Source organism: Macaca mulatta, chromosome 20 (assembly GCF_049350105.2).
Source record: "Macaca mulatta isolate MMU2019108-1 chromosome 20, T2T-MMU8v2.0, whole genome shotgun sequence".
In the NCBI taxonomy this organism is placed as follows: domain Eukaryota; kingdom Metazoa; phylum Chordata; class Mammalia; order Primates; family Cercopithecidae; genus Macaca; species Macaca mulatta.
Window position 1 is genome coordinate 3,941,275 of NC_133425.1, and position 16,750 is coordinate 3,958,024.

At 58.4% G+C, this 16,750-nt stretch overlaps 2 protein-coding genes across 2 annotated transcripts in view; one reads left to right on the plus strand and one right to left on the minus strand.

Annotated features, from left to right (window-relative positions):
• ELOB (elongin B) overlaps positions 1-16,750 on the plus strand; it is a 183,333-nt gene that overhangs the window by 76,770 nt on the left and 89,813 nt on the right. The gene's annotated exons all lie outside the window — the stretch shown is intronic.
• Positions 2,925-10,691, minus strand: PRSS27 (serine protease 27). Its single transcript, XM_001086389.5, has 6 exons — positions 10,553-10,691; positions 6,953-6,979; positions 6,172-6,334; positions 4,544-4,815; positions 4,008-4,177; positions 2,925-3,321 (listed from the first exon to the last, which is right to left on the minus strand). Exons 1-6 carry the CDS (start codon positions 10,596-10,598, stop codon positions 3,028-3,030), a joined length of 972 nt encoding a protein of 323 aa, XP_001086389.2. The 5' UTR covers positions 10,599-10,691; the 3' UTR covers positions 2,925-3,027.

Here is a 16,750-nt window from a genome sequence, read left to right on the forward strand (position 1 = left end):
TGATGTTTTTTTTGGAAGTCCTGATACCTCAAGTCAATGTCCACCTCTCCTCCCTCACTTTAGCCTGCAGCCCAGGTGGTGACAGCAGGAGCTTCCTGAGAAGGTCCTGGGGTCCTGGCACCCCCTCCCCAGCTGCTATGACTTCCCCTGGTGGCTGCTTTGCGAAGGCTTGGTCCTTGGACTCTCTGCCCCCCTGCAAGGAGATTCCCATTCATGGTGTCCCCCAGGGCCTGGCTGTCTGAGGTCACAGAGCCTCAGGCTGTAGTGGCCTTGTCCATCCTGTTTCCAGGTGTGTGGCTGGCCCAGCCTGACCGCAGCACCCTGGTGAGGGGTGGAGTGGGTGACTGGGCTTCCAGGAGCCCAGCATGAGGCCGGCACAGGGGTTGGGAGCAGGGGAGAGACCCAGATTCTGCTCCAAGGGGTCTTCCCGCTGCCTGACTCCCACCAGGAGCCTGGCTAGGCCTTGCAACCCCTTGACCGGGTAGAGTTGTGGGCACTTGGGAGAGGCCTCAGCATGGCAGGCATCCCTAGCCAAAGCCCGGAGCAGGTCTCCCATCCAAGCAAAAGGCTGGAAAGCAGACAAGCCGTGCAGTTTGGATCCTGAAGCCGAGGACGCTTAGGGCCGCTGGGTCTGCTGGGCAGGGAGGGAGCCCTGTTCCTCCTCAGACCTAGGGCTCCGGCATAGCCCACCCACTGTGGGGGCTGGGGCCCCGCCCCACTCCAGGAAGCCCAGTGTGAGGGCAGAAGAGGAGGCAGGGGCGGGGCACGTGCAGATGCCTCCCGTGGGTGCCCATCCCCCCAGGCTTCCTGCAGAGCCCATGACTGGAGCCCTCCAGCAGCTGGCACCACCCTCGACATCCCTGCATTTATTGGTGTCCATTCAGCAGGGACTTCTGGCACCCTCCTTCCTCCTAGAGCGCATGGCAGTGGCTGGCTGGGGTAATAAAGAGCTGGCCCCACAGTACGGCCACCAAGGCCCTGATGTGGCGTCTGTGTGAGGGGTGGTGACTTCCGGCACCTCTGCACTCTGAGCTATGTCCCCCAAGATGGGTCAGTTTGCCCTCAGACCAGCCCTTCCTCCCCAGCGTTCCCAGGCCTGGGGCTTGGCACAGGGAGGCCCAGCCTGTGGCTGACCCCTCACCGCAGTTCACCGCTCCCGAATGGAGCCCACAGACTTCTTTCCCGGGCCTCCCGCTGTGTGTGTGGTGTGTGTGTGTGTGTGTGTATATATGTGTACGTACGTACTGGCTGTACATGGTGTGGGTGTGGTGTGTGCCTGTGTGCACATGGTGTGTGTGGCATGCACATGTGCTGTATGTGATGTGTGGCATGTGGTGTGTGCCTGTGAGTGGCATGGGTATGGTGTGTGTGTGTGTGTGCGCGCGCGCACATGGGCCAACTGAGCCTGGGGATGAAGGCTGCCGCCCGCTCTGCCTGCCTCCCTGGGAGCCACAGAACGTGCGCAGTCCTGTGCCAGGCTCTCCCTCGAGTTCCTCCTGGAGCTGGCAGGGGCCCTGCTGCCGCCCACCTGGCAGATGGCTCAGAGCCCTGCTTGGTGGCAGCGTGCAAAGTCTGAGCTGCACCCCCGCCCCAGGGTGGAAAAGCGACCTGTGGCAACCTGGACTGGTCCCTTCCTAGCGTCCTCCTCACAGCGTGCTTCGTGGGAGCTGTTAATTGCATGGAATAGACCTGTTTTCCCTTCTTAACCCCTAGTCTCTGCAGAGAGTGTTTTCTGCTCCCCTCCCATGGGCATCTGCCTGTTGACATCCTGGGTCTGGGTGGGGTCTCAGCACAAAGACAGCAGGGGCTGCCCTCCTGAGACCATCTAACCTGTAGCCTCCCCCTGACCATGGGGGCATGGGGCTCTTTGCACAGCCCAGAGCAGGGTGCAGGTTCACTGGGGGCTCTCCAAGGCTGCGAGGCCTGGCCAGTCCCTGCTCGGCTAGGACCACCCAGTGCTGCTGCTCCCCGGGCCTGTCTCTCCCTCTGCCTGGGCTTTGTGCATCTGCTCCACCATGGGGCTGTGCACACAGGCCCCCCAGACCTGCCCGCCCGCCCCTGGGCTGGATGAGTGCAAGAAATGGCCCACGGGGACCACTGGGCAGCCTTTGGGGAGGTGGGTTGGGCCCAGCGGGGAATTCCTTCTGTTTTGCTCCCCATGGTGTCCCCAGGGCTGGTCCCCAGCAGCTGCTTGCTGAGTGGGTGTTGGTTTGATTCCTTGGTGAATACCCCGGGCCTGATTTCTTCCTGGCACTGTGCAGGCCACAGTGCCTGTGTGCATGTGCACAGGTGTGTGTGGGTGTGATGTACTCGTGCGCATGTCCAGCCTAACCCCCTTGCCACCACGTGCTGCTCTGGACTCCGGCATGGGGGTGGAGACTGAAGAATGGGGCGGAGGAAGAGGAGCCAAGGGTCAAGGGGAGACACCAGGACACGGAGACAAAGGATGCCAGGAGCAGGAAAGCACAGGTGTGGGCACCCACCCGAGGGGACAACTGTCACCACTCCTGCTGAAGTGGTTTAGAGAAGTTGGGTGGCACCAAGACATGGGCAGCCAGAAGTACAGGCTTGGGAGGCTGAGGTGCCCCTGCCCAGCCAGCCCCTCCATGCCCTCCTCTCCCCCAGGCACGGCTCCTGCATGGCCCTGAGGGCCTTTCCACATGTGTCTGTCGCTGTCCGCAGTGTCCACCCTGGGGCGGCCTTCGAGGTGAGGGAACAGAGGAACAGGTGGCAGCAGGGGGCCTCCTGTGCGAGGCGCCTGACAGGGGTCCCATGCTCTGGTGCCGCCCTCCCCTCAGACACCAGCTGCAGCTCCCTTCCGCTGATTCAAAGATGACCAGAGGCCTCCACATCTCCCGCCTGGGCCTTGTTCTGCAACTCACAGCTCCTCACCAGCTGGGGTCGCCCAAGGATCCCCACGTGGGCAGCTGGCACACAGGCTGGGTTTTTATTGGAGGAAACATAAATAAAATAACGGTATTTGAGAGGGGAGGAAGGAGCACTATTTACAAATGAGTCTGGTGGGGCTCAGAGGTGCAACAGCAGCGCTGGGAGAACCAGGAGGATGGTGTGGGCAGCCAGGCTGGGTGCAGAGCTCTGCTCAAGGGGCTCCTGGCCCCGAGGGTCTGGCTTCTGGCCGTCCGACCTCGCTGGCTGGAACTGCAGTGTGGGGATGACCTGATGGATCCAGTTGTGGTGGGCGGTGACACGGATGTAGACACCTGGGCGGTTCTGCCGGGCGCAGCCTTCACCCCAGCTGATCACCCCGGCCTGCAGCCATGACTGACCCATGAGGCACACCAGAGGGCCGCCCGAGTCGCCCTGTGGGGGATGCAGAGGCACTGTCAGCCCACCTTGAGTTCCCGGAGACTCAGTTGCAGCCGCACAGGAGGCATGTAGCTCCACACTGGACTCCTCTCCATCCCAGAGCCTCCATGCCCGGCTCCCCCTCTCCTGCCAGTCGATTGACTAGAGTGCCTATTTTTTTAGTGTCCCCAGATCAACTAGGGGGTGTGTGCGTTGAAAATGCAGTTTCCTGTGGCTCATCCCAGAACCACTGACTCCTGGGATGGGGTCCAGGAATCTGCTTTTTCTTTTTTGAGACAGAGTCTCACTGTCGCCCAGGCTGGAGTGCAGTGGCGCGATCTCTGCTCACTTCAAGCTCTGCCTCCCAGGTTCGTGCCATTCTCCTGCCTCAGCCTCCCAAGTAGCTGGGAGTACAGGCACCCACCACCACGCCTGGCTAATTTTTTGTATTTTTAGTAGAGACGGTTTCACCGTGTTAGCCAGGATGGTCTTGATCTCCTGACCTCGTGATCCGCCTGCCGCAGCCTCCCAAAGTGCTGGGATTACAGGCATGAGCCACCGCGCCCAGCCCCGGAATCTGCTTTTTCGAAGCAAGCTGCTCAGCTGGTGGAATGCACAGCCCATGGAGCAGGGCATGATCCCACCCTGCCCTGGGCCCGGAGGCGGGGACTGAGTCCCCGTGGACACCACATTGCTCCCACCTTGCAGGCGTCCTTCTTGCCCTCCTCAAAGCCGGCGCACAGCATGTCATTCTTGATGGTTTTAGGTTGATAGCCAAATTCGGCGTCTTTGCTGTAGAGCAGGTTGCACTTGGGTGTGTCAATGATGGGCACAGCGAGTTTCTGCAGGATCCGCGGGTTGGGCAGGCGGTCTGGGGAGGGTCAGAACGGCCCGGGGCTCAACAGACTTCCTCATCAAGAACCCACGGCCTCGGGAACCACCACTCCATCCTGCCTGCCCTTTCCTCATGTTTAGACTATCTCTGGCCTAGGGCACTGTGGGGCAGACATCCTCCCTCCTTCCAGGCAGCAGGCTGGGCCCTTTCTGTCCCCGTCTCCCTTCACCCCCTCTTCCTTCTGGGTCTGCTGCTGCTCCCCTCAGCCCCACCTATGTGAACAGAGACCGGGTATGTGTATTAATACAGCAACAGGAAGACTGTGGGTTCAGAGTGGCCCCCAAGCCGCCCTGGGCCTTCTTGAGGCACATCCCTCATTATTTCCTAGCCGTGTTTCCTCACCTTGTTCACTGGAGCTGCCCCAGCCAGTGACCCAGCAGTTCATGCCCGTCTCAAAGATCACCGAGGGGTCGGGCAGGCACACGGGGAGGATGTAATTGGTGAAGGACACTGGTTCCTCCAGCTCCACCAGGGCCACGTCGGCACTGGAGGCCATGCCCTGGTACAGGGGGTTGCTCTCCACCCGCCTCACCCGGGCATACACAGCGTGCGGCCCTGGCTGCACTAGCTGCCTTGCCCCCAGCAGGACCTGGTACAGGGACGTCTCAGAGGTGCTGGTGGGAGAAGCAGAGAGGCCGTGTGAGGCTGCCCCTCATGTGGGGACAGTCCCGGGAGGGGCTGGGGCTCCTTCTCTGGCCACCATCGTGCCCCACACCTCTCTCTGCATGCTGTCTTTGAGAGCCATCTCTAGGAAAGCCAGGTGTAGCAGTGATGCATGTTTACATTGAAGCCAGACCGCCCTCCTCAGATTTCCACCTCCACCCCTGGCCGCTGTGTGACCTTGGGGAAGTCACCTAACAAGTTCTCTGTGACGCAGCTTTTGCATCTGTGCTATGGGGACAGCCACAGTGCCTACCCGAAAGGCTGGCTGGGAGAGAACCACCCTCCAGGTGCAGCAGGGCCAGCACCACCTGTGGGCCTCTGGCAGGTGACCTGCCCTCTCTCAGCCCAAGTTTCTGATTTTTTTTTTCCCCCTAGAGACAGAGTTCTCATTCTGTCACCCAGGCTGCAGAGCAGTGACACAATTGTCGCTCATTGCAGCCTCCAACCCCTGGGTTCAAGCCATCCTCCCACCTCAGCTTCCTGAGTACTTGGGACCACAGGCACCACTGCACCTGGGTATTTTTTTTTTTTTTTTGTAGTACAGATAGGGTCTTGCTATGTTGCCCAGGCTGGTCTTGAACTCCTGGGTTCAACTAATCTGCCTGCCTTGGCCTCCCAAAGTGCTGGGATTATGGGCATGAGCCACCGTGCCTGGCCGTGAGTATCTGAATTTAAGATGTGGGTTTTTTGTCATGATACTCTTTTAAAGATCAAGAAGAAAAAAGAAAAAAGAAAAAGATGTGGGGTTTAAAATAATTAGAGCTGTGGTGGTGAGGTGTGAGGTGAGGAACTTGAGACACACAGAAGGTGTGGGGCCAAGTGGTTCATACACGGCAGAGGGCTGGGTGGCCTGGCCTCTGCTCAGGGCTTTCTGGGGTGGCTCATGTGGGTGAGGGGAGGAAGGGCCATTCTGTCTGGTCCTTGGGCTTTGTGAGCAGAGTTCCTCCTGGGAAGAGTGTCGTGGAGCTGAGGTGTGTGCGGAATGGGGAAAGGACAGGACAGGCCGGTGTGCAGAACCTGCCGGCGGCTTCCGCAGGGACCCACAGGGAGTGGGTGGAGGGGATGGAGGGGGTTGGAGGCCGTGCGAGGCGCCTCCCGCGGGCGGGAGCAGCGGTTGCAGTTGGAAGTTAGCCCTGGGGTTGGACCTAAGGGAAGCATCTGGCTGGAAAGGAGGCGGGGCTGGACCAGGAGCCCCCAGGGAGGTCCCCCGCAGGACTTGGCGCGGCGGGCGCTGTCCGCGGTGCTGAACCGGCCGCGCGCGGGGCGCTGTCAGCGCTGCGGGCGGGGGCAGGGGCGGGCGGACTCACTTGGGGAAGCAGTGCGCGGCCGTCAGGACCCACCGCTCCGCGATGAGGCTGCCCCCGCAGAAGTGGCTTCCGTTGCGCTGGATGCTGACTTGCCAGGGCCACTCGCCCTCCTGTGCGTCCTGCCCGCCCACCATTCGGTTCAGCATCCTGGTGTGCCCACAGGCTGGGGGAGCATGGGGTGTGGGTGGGGGCGCTCACTGGGGCTGGTTCCATGGCCGAGGCTCAGCCCTCAGCCTCACACTCCAGTCCTCGGCCCTCCTGCCCCTGACCTGCCCGAAGACCTTGGGGAAGTCCGAGGCCTGAGCTTCTGGGCAGCCTGGGATACAGGCAGACCCTCCCTAGTTGCCCCCTGAGTCTGGCTCTCCTTTCGGGGAAGGGCAACCTAACAGCTGCCTCGTGGGGGCCACAGAGACACTGAGATAACCCGGGGAAGGGTCTTGTCCTAGGGCCTGACCCAAACAGGCACCTGGAAGGATGGAACGGGTGTCATGCCCTCTGCAAGGGAGCCACCCAGAGGGGGCGGGTCACTTTTCAGGGTGATCCTCAGACCCCGCCACCCTTGTCCTGCGCTGCGCCTCAATGCTCTGTGCTGGCCATCCTGCTCCCATGTGGACCTTCCTCCTCCTCTCCTTTCTGGGCTCCAGTTCCACGCAGCCCCCACTTTCCCCTCCTCTGGAATTCTCCAGTGCCCTTTGCGTTCCAAATTCCCTCTCGGTGTGAGTGTCCCTGTTTCAGTCCAGCCGGCTCCTGTCCCTCCCACCCCAGGGCCTTGGGTGCTTACCTGTTGCTGCCTTGGCCACCTGAGACCCTGGAAGTGAGGAGAGGGTGATCAGCCAGGCCAGCTGCAGCCTGGCCTACCCTCCCCAACCATGCAGCCCCTCTCCACTGACCCTCCCCTGCTCCGGAGGACTCCAGAAGGACAGTCCACAGAGGGACCTCACAGGAGAGCCCAAGGGCCTGCAGTTTCCCCCCAGGGCTGGCTCTGCCATATGCTCAGGCCCAGGCCCATGGGCCAGAGCTTATCTGCAAGGGTGGATGCTCCTTGCCACATGGGGAGCCGGTCAGGAGGTGCCAGTGAAGGGATCCCCAGGCTAGATGTCCCCTTCTCATCCTGGCAAGGGTTCTCTCTCTCCACACTCCCCACCCATCCTTGTCTGGAAGTTTCTGGGGAGGGTCCAGCCTTCAGCCCTGACACTGTGGGGTTGGCCTTTTCTCCTGGAACAGCTTGGAGCGGAAGAGGCCCAGGAACTGTCTCTGCATTTGAGCTGCCCAGGCTCTCTCACAGTCTGCTCCAGAATGGGCAGGTCTTCTTCCCCAAGTCTCACTTTGGTCCTGAGGCTGAGGCCTGAGCCCCACAGGCTTCTCCCTGGCCTCAGGGGGGTAGAGAAGGTACAGTGGTCTGCATTGGCCACCAGAGATCAGCCTTGTCAAGATTCCAGAGTCCCAAGAGCTGACCCCTCTCCCAGGCATGCAGCAGGCTCTGCAGGCGAGACCCAGGACCCCCTGCTGGACTGTGCAAGGGGGACTTTGGGGTGGATACAGTGAGGGGCCAGGAAGAGAAGTAAGGTATGGGATCGTTCAGGGGAACCAAGGATGGGACATTGCCTCCCACACCCAGGACACAAAGGACCTCTTGCTGGGCCTTTAACCAAACACTGGAGCCTCTACCCCAGCTTGGAGACCCCAGTCAGGACCACAGTGTACAGCCCCAGGGGTAGCAAAGCCTGGAACTGCCTGGCCTTGAGTCCTCTCACCACCCCTGCACTCCGTGCGTCTGCTTCTGTGGGGGCAGATTTGCCCGTAGCTGGGCGGGGGGTTAGAACAGGCACCTCCCCACATCTCGGCCCTCAGCTTCCCCTTAACCTCCAGTGCCTTCTGGGACCCAGCCTTGCTGCTATGGACCATGTCTTCGCTCCGCCTGGAAAAGATAACCAGTTCCCTGAAGTCAAGGGGCTGTGGGGACAGGAAGTGGCCATGGAGTGCTCAAGCACCCCGAGGGTTTTTACGGCATCCTCTTCCTTCCTGTCTGGCTCACAGTCTGGGGGGCACCTTTCCCAACACCATTGGTGGGCAGAGACACCCCTGGGGGGTGCTGGACAATAAGGCAGCAAGCTGCAAGGGGGCAGCTGTGGATGGGCAGGAGGAGAAGGTAGAGAAGGTGCAGGGCAGGCAAAGGGGTCCCCTGCAGATGCGGGGTCAGGAGCAACGGGAAATGGAGAGTCTGCCCTGGATGCTCTGCTCATTAATTTGTGCTAATTAGGTGCCCTTTTAAAATGCAAACACCCCCAGGAGGGTTATTCCCTGCCCCCCCCCCAACCCCGACCCCTTGCTCCTTCCAAGCCTGAGGATCCTGCTTGCAGAAGAGCGCATACTGTCAGGCCTTCTCACCCTCTGGGAGTCTGCAGAAGCTGTGTCTCTATGCTCCCGGCCTGAGCACTGCCCCCTCCAGCGATGCCTCCTCCCCGTGCAGATCCTTCCTTCCTGAAGTAACCCTGTACTTCTCATTTAGGCAGAGTCTTCTGGCCTGTAAGTGCTTGCTCCCCTCACCCCACAATCTGGATGCCCTTCCCCTAGTCTCTGTAAATCCTAGTCTTCTTTTTTTTTTTTTTTTTTTGAGACAAAGTCTCACTGTGTCACCCAGGCTAGAGTACAGTGGCACAATCTCAGCTCACTGAAAGCTCCGCCTCCCGGGTTCATGCCATTCTCCTGCCTCAGTCTCCCAAGTAGCTGGGACTACAGGTGCCCACCACCGCGCCCGGCTAATTTTTTGTATTTTTTAGTAGAGACGGGGTTTCACCATGGTCTCGATCTCCTGACCTCGGCCTCCCAAAGTGCTGGGATTACAGGCGTGAGCCACGGCGCCCAGCCAAGTCCTAGTCTTGATCTAGAGATCAAGGCCCAACTGAATGCTGCCTCCTCCAGGAAGCCTTCCTTGCTGCTTGCATTGTCTATCTTGGAAGCCCCATACTCTCTCTCGAGCTCTCTGTCCTTCTGATGGGAGCTCTGCCTACAACACCCTGGAGCCAGAATCAAGTCTTATCTTAGCCCAGGAGCTCCAAGAAGGCAAAGGCTGCGTCTGGGGGACCTGAGCTCAGGAAATGTGTGGAGAGACACAAGTGTGGCTGTGGGGGCTGATCGGAAATGGGTGATGTGGAGAGCTGAGCCCTCCAGGGTGGGCGCCTTGTGGGGGCTGGAAGCAACAGACAGGGGTGCCGGGGATGTCGGGAGCATTGTTTGGGGCCTGGGCCTGTGATTCGCTGGTAGCTGGTGGGGATGGTGAAGCCTGGGACTCTAGTGGGTGCCAGCCAAAGACCTGGTGGGGGTGCCACCCTGGGGCTGGGGGTGAGGACGCATCCAGGAGTCCAGCCTCTGGTCATAGCTGTTGGTGAACCAACTGCAAAACTCATTGCCCAAGAGTTTTGGCAATGACCTTGGTTCCTCACCCCGCTCAGGGGCAGTCACTGCCTTCCACCTTCTGTGCAGATGGCTCGCTCAGAAGGCACCACCATCCTTGTGCTGGGAGGCTGGGGGGATGGGGTGGGGGAGGCCGGGCCAGAGGGGCCACTCTGGTGCCCTCCTGCCCAGGAGAACTAGGAAGCCAGGAGTCCTGGCTAAGCTGCAGCCTGGGATGACCCGACCCAGCCCTGGGAGGTGACTTGAGGACAGGGAAGTGTGGTGGCTGCCGGGCTGGCCAGGCTAGCCCAGGAATGTGAGAGGGTTTCCCTGACAGAGAGTGTCCTGACCTGCAGGGAGGACCTGGCAGGTGGGGCCCCCTGGTTGGCACCTGCTATCCCTGACCCAGGACTGGGAGACGGCACAGTGGCGCATTGCCAGTTCCTCTGTCAGCAGGGGATAGGGCCCTCTGCCACCTGCACCCCCTGCCCCCAGCTCTCTATTGAGCCCGCAGCCAGCCTGCTGGGGCTTCCAGGCACAGGCAGCAGCCCTGGCTCGGCCACCCTCCCACCCCAAGAATGATGGTCCAGGCACTTGGAGCCTGAGTTCACATCCTGCACATACGAGGCTTCTGTCCTCACCTAGAGAATGGGGGGAGAGGCTGGAGAGAATGAAGTGGCAGGAAGCAGGGAGCCTGGCCAGAACTGGCACACCAGAGCCCACGGAGAGGCATGGGAGGAGGCCTTGCCCAGTTATGGCAGTGGGGTCCTCTGCGGCCTGTGTGCACACCTCCCACCCTGCCCTCCCCACTTTGGGCTCCCCAGCTGACACATCTAGAGCCTTCCCACCTGCTCAGGGGCAGGAGGGATGGCCTGTCCCACAGCCCTGGCCTGTCCCAAGGAGTAGGGGGCTGAGCTGAAGCCTCAGGCAGTGCAGCGGGGCCTGTTGGGCGACTGCAGCTCCCCGACCCTGCACCTTTGTCACTCACCAAAACACAGCAGCAGCAGGAGTGGCACCGCAGCGGGATGCCTCATGTCCTCAGGCCTGGCTGGGGCACAGGGCTGGGGTCGGCGGTGGCAGAAGTGTTGAAGCAGGAGCGAGGTGCAGGCTCCATGAAGTGGAGTTTTATGCTGGAGATGAGCACAGGCCGGGCTATGCTGCCCAACCCGTTGGCCCAGCCTGTCCAGCTCCTCTCCTCAGGAAGGAAGCGCCCAGAGCCGACTCCTCTGTGACCTGGCCCTGAACCCTGAGACCCCCGGGCAGACCCCTCAAGTAAGCGCGGCGCGGGGTGCCGTTGGCCTTGGTTCCTGGACCCTGAACACCCAGCAGACCCCAAGCTGACCGCGGTGCACGCGAAGTCCGTCCAGCTTCATTCATTATTATTATTTTATTTATTTTTTTAATTTTTTGAGGCGGAGTCTTGCCCTGTCGCCCAGGCTGGAGCGCAATCTCGGTTCACTGCAAGCTCCGCCTCCCGGGTTCAAGCCATTCTCCTGTCTCAGCTTCCAGAGTAGCTGGGACTAAAGTCACCCGCCAACACGCCGGGCTAATTTTTTGTATTTTAGTAGAGACGGGGTTTCACCATGTTGGCCAGGCTGGTCGCGATCTCCTGACATCGTGATCGGTCCTCAGCCTTCCAAAGTGCTGGGATTACAGGGATGAGCCACCGCGCCCGGCCTCATTCAGTATTTTATTGAGCGCCGACGGAACACAGTGGGGCTGGGCAGCGCTGGTGGGAAAGTCAGGGACAGGGGTGTTTGTGGGGCCAAGGGCAGGGGAGGCGATGGGACATGGGGCGGGGTCCGGGGTTGGCCCCAGCGACCCTCCTCCCGGGACACCAGGCCCCAGAAGTCCCCCAGGCGCGCGTCAGCCCGGCCCAGGTGGCCGACACTGGCTCCGGCTGCCGTCCCTCGGGTGGGACGGGTGCTTCCCGGCACCAGGCGGGGCGGAAGCGGCTCCGGGAAGGCCGGGCCGTGGTGACAGTCTCGGTGTTGCCGCCTGGCTCTGGGCGCGGCGCCGCGGAGTAAGAGACTCGGGGAGGAAGTTATTTGGGGCACGGAGCTGACGTCAGAGCCAGAGTGGGGCCGGGCCGCGGGGTCGGGGGCGCCGGGCCTCAGTTTCCCCGCCGGCGCCGGGGGTGTACTCGTGGGCGGGGCGGGGCCCGGGCGGCTCCGGGCGGGGCTAGGGGGTGAGGGCGTTCCCGCCTCAGCCTTGTCCGCGCGCGTCGTGGTGCTGCCCTCTGGTGGGCGCGGGGCGCGGCGCAGACGTCCGGGGAGCGGGCGGGGCTCTCCCAGCCTCCTGGTCGCGGCTCCGGCTCCCTGAGCAGCCCTCCCTAGCCCTGCCCTCCCACCTCTCCGCCTCCACCGCCCCCTCCCACCCTCCCCGCCCCTCCCGCTCTAGTCCCTGGAGTTCCCGGGTCGGGGGTGGGAGGCGGGCTGGGCAGTCCCTGGGGGGCTGGAGGGAACGAGGGAGGGCGGAGTGGGAAGAGGAGACTCCAAACGTATTCATTCATTTATTCATTCATTCAGTCAATCATTTCTGAACGGATTTGAGCCCAATACCGTCCCAGGTTTGGGGAATACAGACGTGACTCAAACAGACCTCACCTCACAGTGTGAGGGAGAGGACAGGACATCATTTAGCAGATAAATCTCTAATTATAAACCGCGATGGGCCAGGTGCAGTGGCTCACACCTGTAATCCCAACACTTTGGGAGGCCAAGGCAGACGGATCACCTGAGGTCAGGAGTTCGAGACCAGCCTGGCCAATATGGTGAAACCCCGTCTCTACTAAAATACAAAATTAGCCGGACATGGTGGTGGGCGCCTGTGATCCTAGCTACTCAGGAGACTGAGGCAGGAGAATCACTTGAACCCGGGAGGCGGAGATGGTAGGGACACAAGATTACACCACTGCACTCCAGCCTGGGAGACAGTGAGACCACGTCTCAAAAAAAAAAAAAAAATTAATAATAATAATTATTATTATTATAAACCACAGAAAGTGTTTCAAAGTGTCTGGGTGACCACATTTCTCCAGCACCCGATGGTCGGGTCACTGGTGGGCTCTCAGAGGCAGTCTTAGAGCCTCTCAGGTAACTACTTCCTCTTGGCACCTTTCTCTGTGTTCCTTGGTGTCTGCTCCCTAACCCTCCTTTTAAGCCCATTCTTCTAAGGGTGGCTCCGCCTTAAATTCAAGTAAGTTGGCCGGGCGCGGTGGCTCAAGCCTGTAATCCCAGCACTTTGGGAGGCCGAGGTGGGTGGATCACGAGGTCAGGAGATCGAGACCATCCTGGCTAACACGGTGAAACCCCGTCTCTACTAAAAATACAAAAAAAAAAAACCTAGCCGGGCGTGGTGGCGGGCGCCTGTAGTCCCAGCTACTCGGAGGCTGAGGCGGGAGAATGGCGTGAACCCGGGAGGTGGAGCCTGCAGTGAGCCGAGATCGGGCCACTGCACTCCAGCCTGGGCCACACAGTGAGACTCCGTCTCAAAAAAAAAAAAAAAAAATTCAAGCAAGTGACAAAAGTCAAGAGGACGACAGGGAAAGCTGGGCTCTTGAAGAACAAGGCACAGCCACGCCGCCGATTAGAGAATCAGGAACCCAGACTCGCCTCCATGTCCCTGTGCCTGGAGCCCACGGACCCAAGGCTGAGAACAGGCCCCTTCCTCACAGCAACCACCCAACAAATGAAGAGGGCGTTAAAATCCAGAAAGATTTTTATGGTTTTTTGTTTGTTTGTTTGTTTGTTTTTGAGACAGAATCTCACTCTGTTGCCCAGGCTGGAGTGCAGTGGCACAATCTCGGCTCACTGCAACCTCTGCCTCCCAGGTTCAAGCGTTCCTCCTGTCTCAGCCCCTCTAGTAGCTGGGATTGCAGGTACATGCCACCACGGCCAGCTAATTTTTGTATTTTTAGTAGAAACAGAGTTTCGCCATATTGGCCAGGCTGGTCTCGAACTCCCGACCTCAGGTGATCCACCCGCCTCAGCCTCCCAAAGTGCTGGGATTATAGGCGTGAGCCACCATGCCCAGCCTGTTTCCACCTTTTGGCTATTGTGAATAATGATGCTTGAACTTGGGTGTACAGATATCTCTTTTAGACACTGCTTTCAATTCTTTTGTGAATATACCCAGAAGTGGAATTGCTGGATCAAATGGGAATTCTTCATTTAATTTTTTGAGGAGTAGGCAAAATGTTTCCCAAATTTTTAAGAGAAAATTAATGACTAAATATTGAAGATAATCCAACTTCTAAAAATGCCCTTATTATTATTATTATTATTTTTGGAGACACAGTCTTGCTCTCTCACTCAGGCTGGAGTGCAGTGGTGTGATCTTGGCTCACTCCATCCTCTGTCTCCCAGGGTCAAACAATTCTCCTGCCTCAGCCTCCTGAGTACCTGGGATTACAGGTGCCCACCACTACACCTAGCTAATTTTTGTAATTTTAGTAGAGCCAGGGTTTCACCATATTTCCCAGGCTGGTCTCAAACTCCTAACTTCATGTAATCTGCCTGCATTGGCCTCTCAAAGTGAGATTACAGGCATGAGCCACTGCACCTGGCCAGCGGCCCTTAGTTATTAATATTCAAGTCCATTTTTTTTTTTTTTTTTTTTTTGAGACGGAGTCTCACTCTGTCGCCCAGGTTGGAGTGCAGTGGCCGGATCTCAGCTCACTGCAAGTTCTGCCTCCCGGGTTTACATCATTCTCCTGCCTCAGCCTCCCAAGTAGCTGGGACTACAGGCGCCCGCCACCATGCCTGGCTAATTTTTGTATTTTTAGTAGAGACAGGGTTTCACCGTGTTGTTCAGGCTGGTCTTGAACTCCTGACCCCAGGCGATCCACCGCCTCGGCCTCCAAAAGTGCTGGGATTACAGGCATGAGTCACCACGCCTGGTGGTTTTTTTTTGTTTGTTTTGTTTTGTTTTGTTTCTTTAAGTTATAGTATGTTCGTTTTTTGTTTTTTGTTTTTTGTTGAGACGGAGTCTTGCTCTGTTGCCCAGGCTGGAGTGCAGTGGCATAATCTTGGCTCATTGCAGGCTCCGCCTCCCGGTTCACGCCATTCTCCTGCCTCAGCCTCCCAAGTAGCTGGGACTACAGGCGCCCGCCACCATGCCCAGCTAATTTTTTTGCATTTTTTTAGTAGAGACGGGGTTTCACCGTGTTGCCCAGATTGGTCTTGAACTCCTGACCTCAGGTGATCCACCAGCCTCAGCTTCCCAAAGTGCTAGGATTGCAGGCGTGAGCCACCGCGCCGGCCTCTACCTTTTTTTTTTAATATAATGTATTTAATTGTAGGCTTATAAAATTTATTTATTTATTTATTTATTTGTTTGTTTTTATTTTTTTTTTTTGAGACGGAGTCTCGCTGTGTCTCCCAGGCTGGAGTGCAGTGGCGTGATCTCGGCTCACTGCAAGCTCCGCCTCCCGGGTTCACGCCATTCTCCGGCCTCAGCCTCCCAAGTAGCTGAGACTACAGGCGCCCGCCACCACGCCCGGCTAGTTTTTTTTTGTATTTTTAGTAGAGACGGGGTTTCACCATGTTAGCCAGGATAGTCTCGATCTCCTGACCTCGTGATCCACCTGCCTCGGCCTCCCAAAGTGCTGGGATTACAGGCTTGAGCCACTGCGCCCGGCCTAAAATTTATTTTTTAACAAAGACGTCAAAAAATGTATTTAACACCCAGCTTGCAAAACGTCTGAAAATTTAACCATGCGCTCTAGCGAATCCAGCACTGTCCTCAGATGCGGTTTTTGACGGTGCTCATTTTACTTCGTCATGTTTGGGGTTTTTAGTGGTCGAGACACGCAAAGCCAGGAAGAGGAAAGAGGCCAACGGGAGAAGAAAGCCGGGCTCCAGTCCCTCACGCGGCCACCGGGGGGCGACAGACACAGGCCAATGAGCAGTTGGGGACCGGAGGCGCCCGGGCTCGGCCGCTAGGCCTCTTCTCCTCCCACAAGGAGGACTGACACGCTTTTCCTGATGTTTTGGGCATGGCCTGGCACAGGCGCGGCGGCAGGGGTCTGGGGTGCCGAGGGGCCGCGCCCTGCCCGGACTTAGGTCCCTGGTATTGACTACCAACGCTGTCCATCCGCAGTGCCCCAAGTGGCCCCGGACACCGCGCAGGCTCACTCTGGCGGCCGCCATAACCCCTGCCCGGCAGCCTCTACGGCCGGAAGTTGGCTCGGCCGGTCTTCCGGGCATCCCTCGGGCAGTTAACTGCATTTCTGCTGGCTGGGTATCCGCGGCAAGTTGAGATCATTAGTTGGCTGGAGTTAATTAACCACCGGACAATTAGCTTATATTTTTCCTGATCCTAAGATCAGCTGGATTGGTGAGGAGGAACTAGAGACAACAGCTTCCTTCTGAGTCACCTTGAGGCAGCAGCCCCTGGGGAAATGCAGGGAAGGAGAGTACCCAGGCTTCCTGGAGGGGTTGGCCCCAGGGCATGCCCTGCTTGGGCGGAAAAGCTGGAGTTTAGATGAGGAAACCTGTATTCTCTAGACCTCCTGCCAACTCTTTGCCTGACCTTGGGCAAAACATTTAACTCTCTGCTGGGCCTTGGTTTCTTTAGCAAACACTGACGCCTGCCTCTCCGGCCCCCCCGCCCAACCCCCATCCCCTGCTTTTTAAATGTTTATTTATTATTATTATTTTTTGAGAGTCTCCCTCTGTCACCAAGGTTGGAGTGCCGTGGGGCGATCTCAGCTCCCTGCATTCCCCTTTCTTGTTGGCAGACAGTGCCCACCTCTTCAGGGAAATTTACTCCAGTGCTTCATCCTACCTGATTGGACACAGCCGACCATGTTGGTCCTGGTCCCCTTATCAAATGCTGGCTCCTGGAAATAGCATTAAAGCAAGCAACTGATAAGACAAAACTGGGCTGTTGCTTATCATGCTAAGGGGAAGCACGTCTTGAAAGAGTCATTGTAGAGTGGAGGTGGGAGGGCAAAGTTGAGATATTGAGGTTTTGGGGTTTGGTTTAAGGCAGGTCCTTTGATGTCGGACTTAATCAGAGTCGGGTAAGGATCATGTTATAATAGTTTTAGGATTGTTGGTCACAGTAGTTTAGTATTGGTGGTCACAGAGAAGTGAAGACTTCAAAGACTCTTGGAGCTTTCTTTGATGCTACCTGTTGAAGAGCTGTGTGGTTTTATTAATAAATGGATTTTCGGCCGGGG

What these genes read in the sequence shown, in the direction of transcription:
- PRSS27 (XM_001086389.5), bottom strand. Translation starts at nt 10,598, where the DNA reads ATGAGGCATCCCGCTGCGGTGCCACTCCTGCTGCTGCTGTGTTTTG. An exon ending in CCTGCTGCTGCTGTGTTTTG is followed by an intron (nt 6,980 to 10,552) that starts GTGAGTGACAAA and finishes CCTCACTTCCAG; the next exon opens with GGTCTCAGGTGGCCAAGGCA. An exon ending in GCCGCGCACTGCTTCCCCAA is followed by an intron (nt 4,816 to 6,171) that starts GTGAGTCCGCCC and finishes TTCTCCCACCAG; the next exon opens with CACCTCTGAGACGTCCCTGT.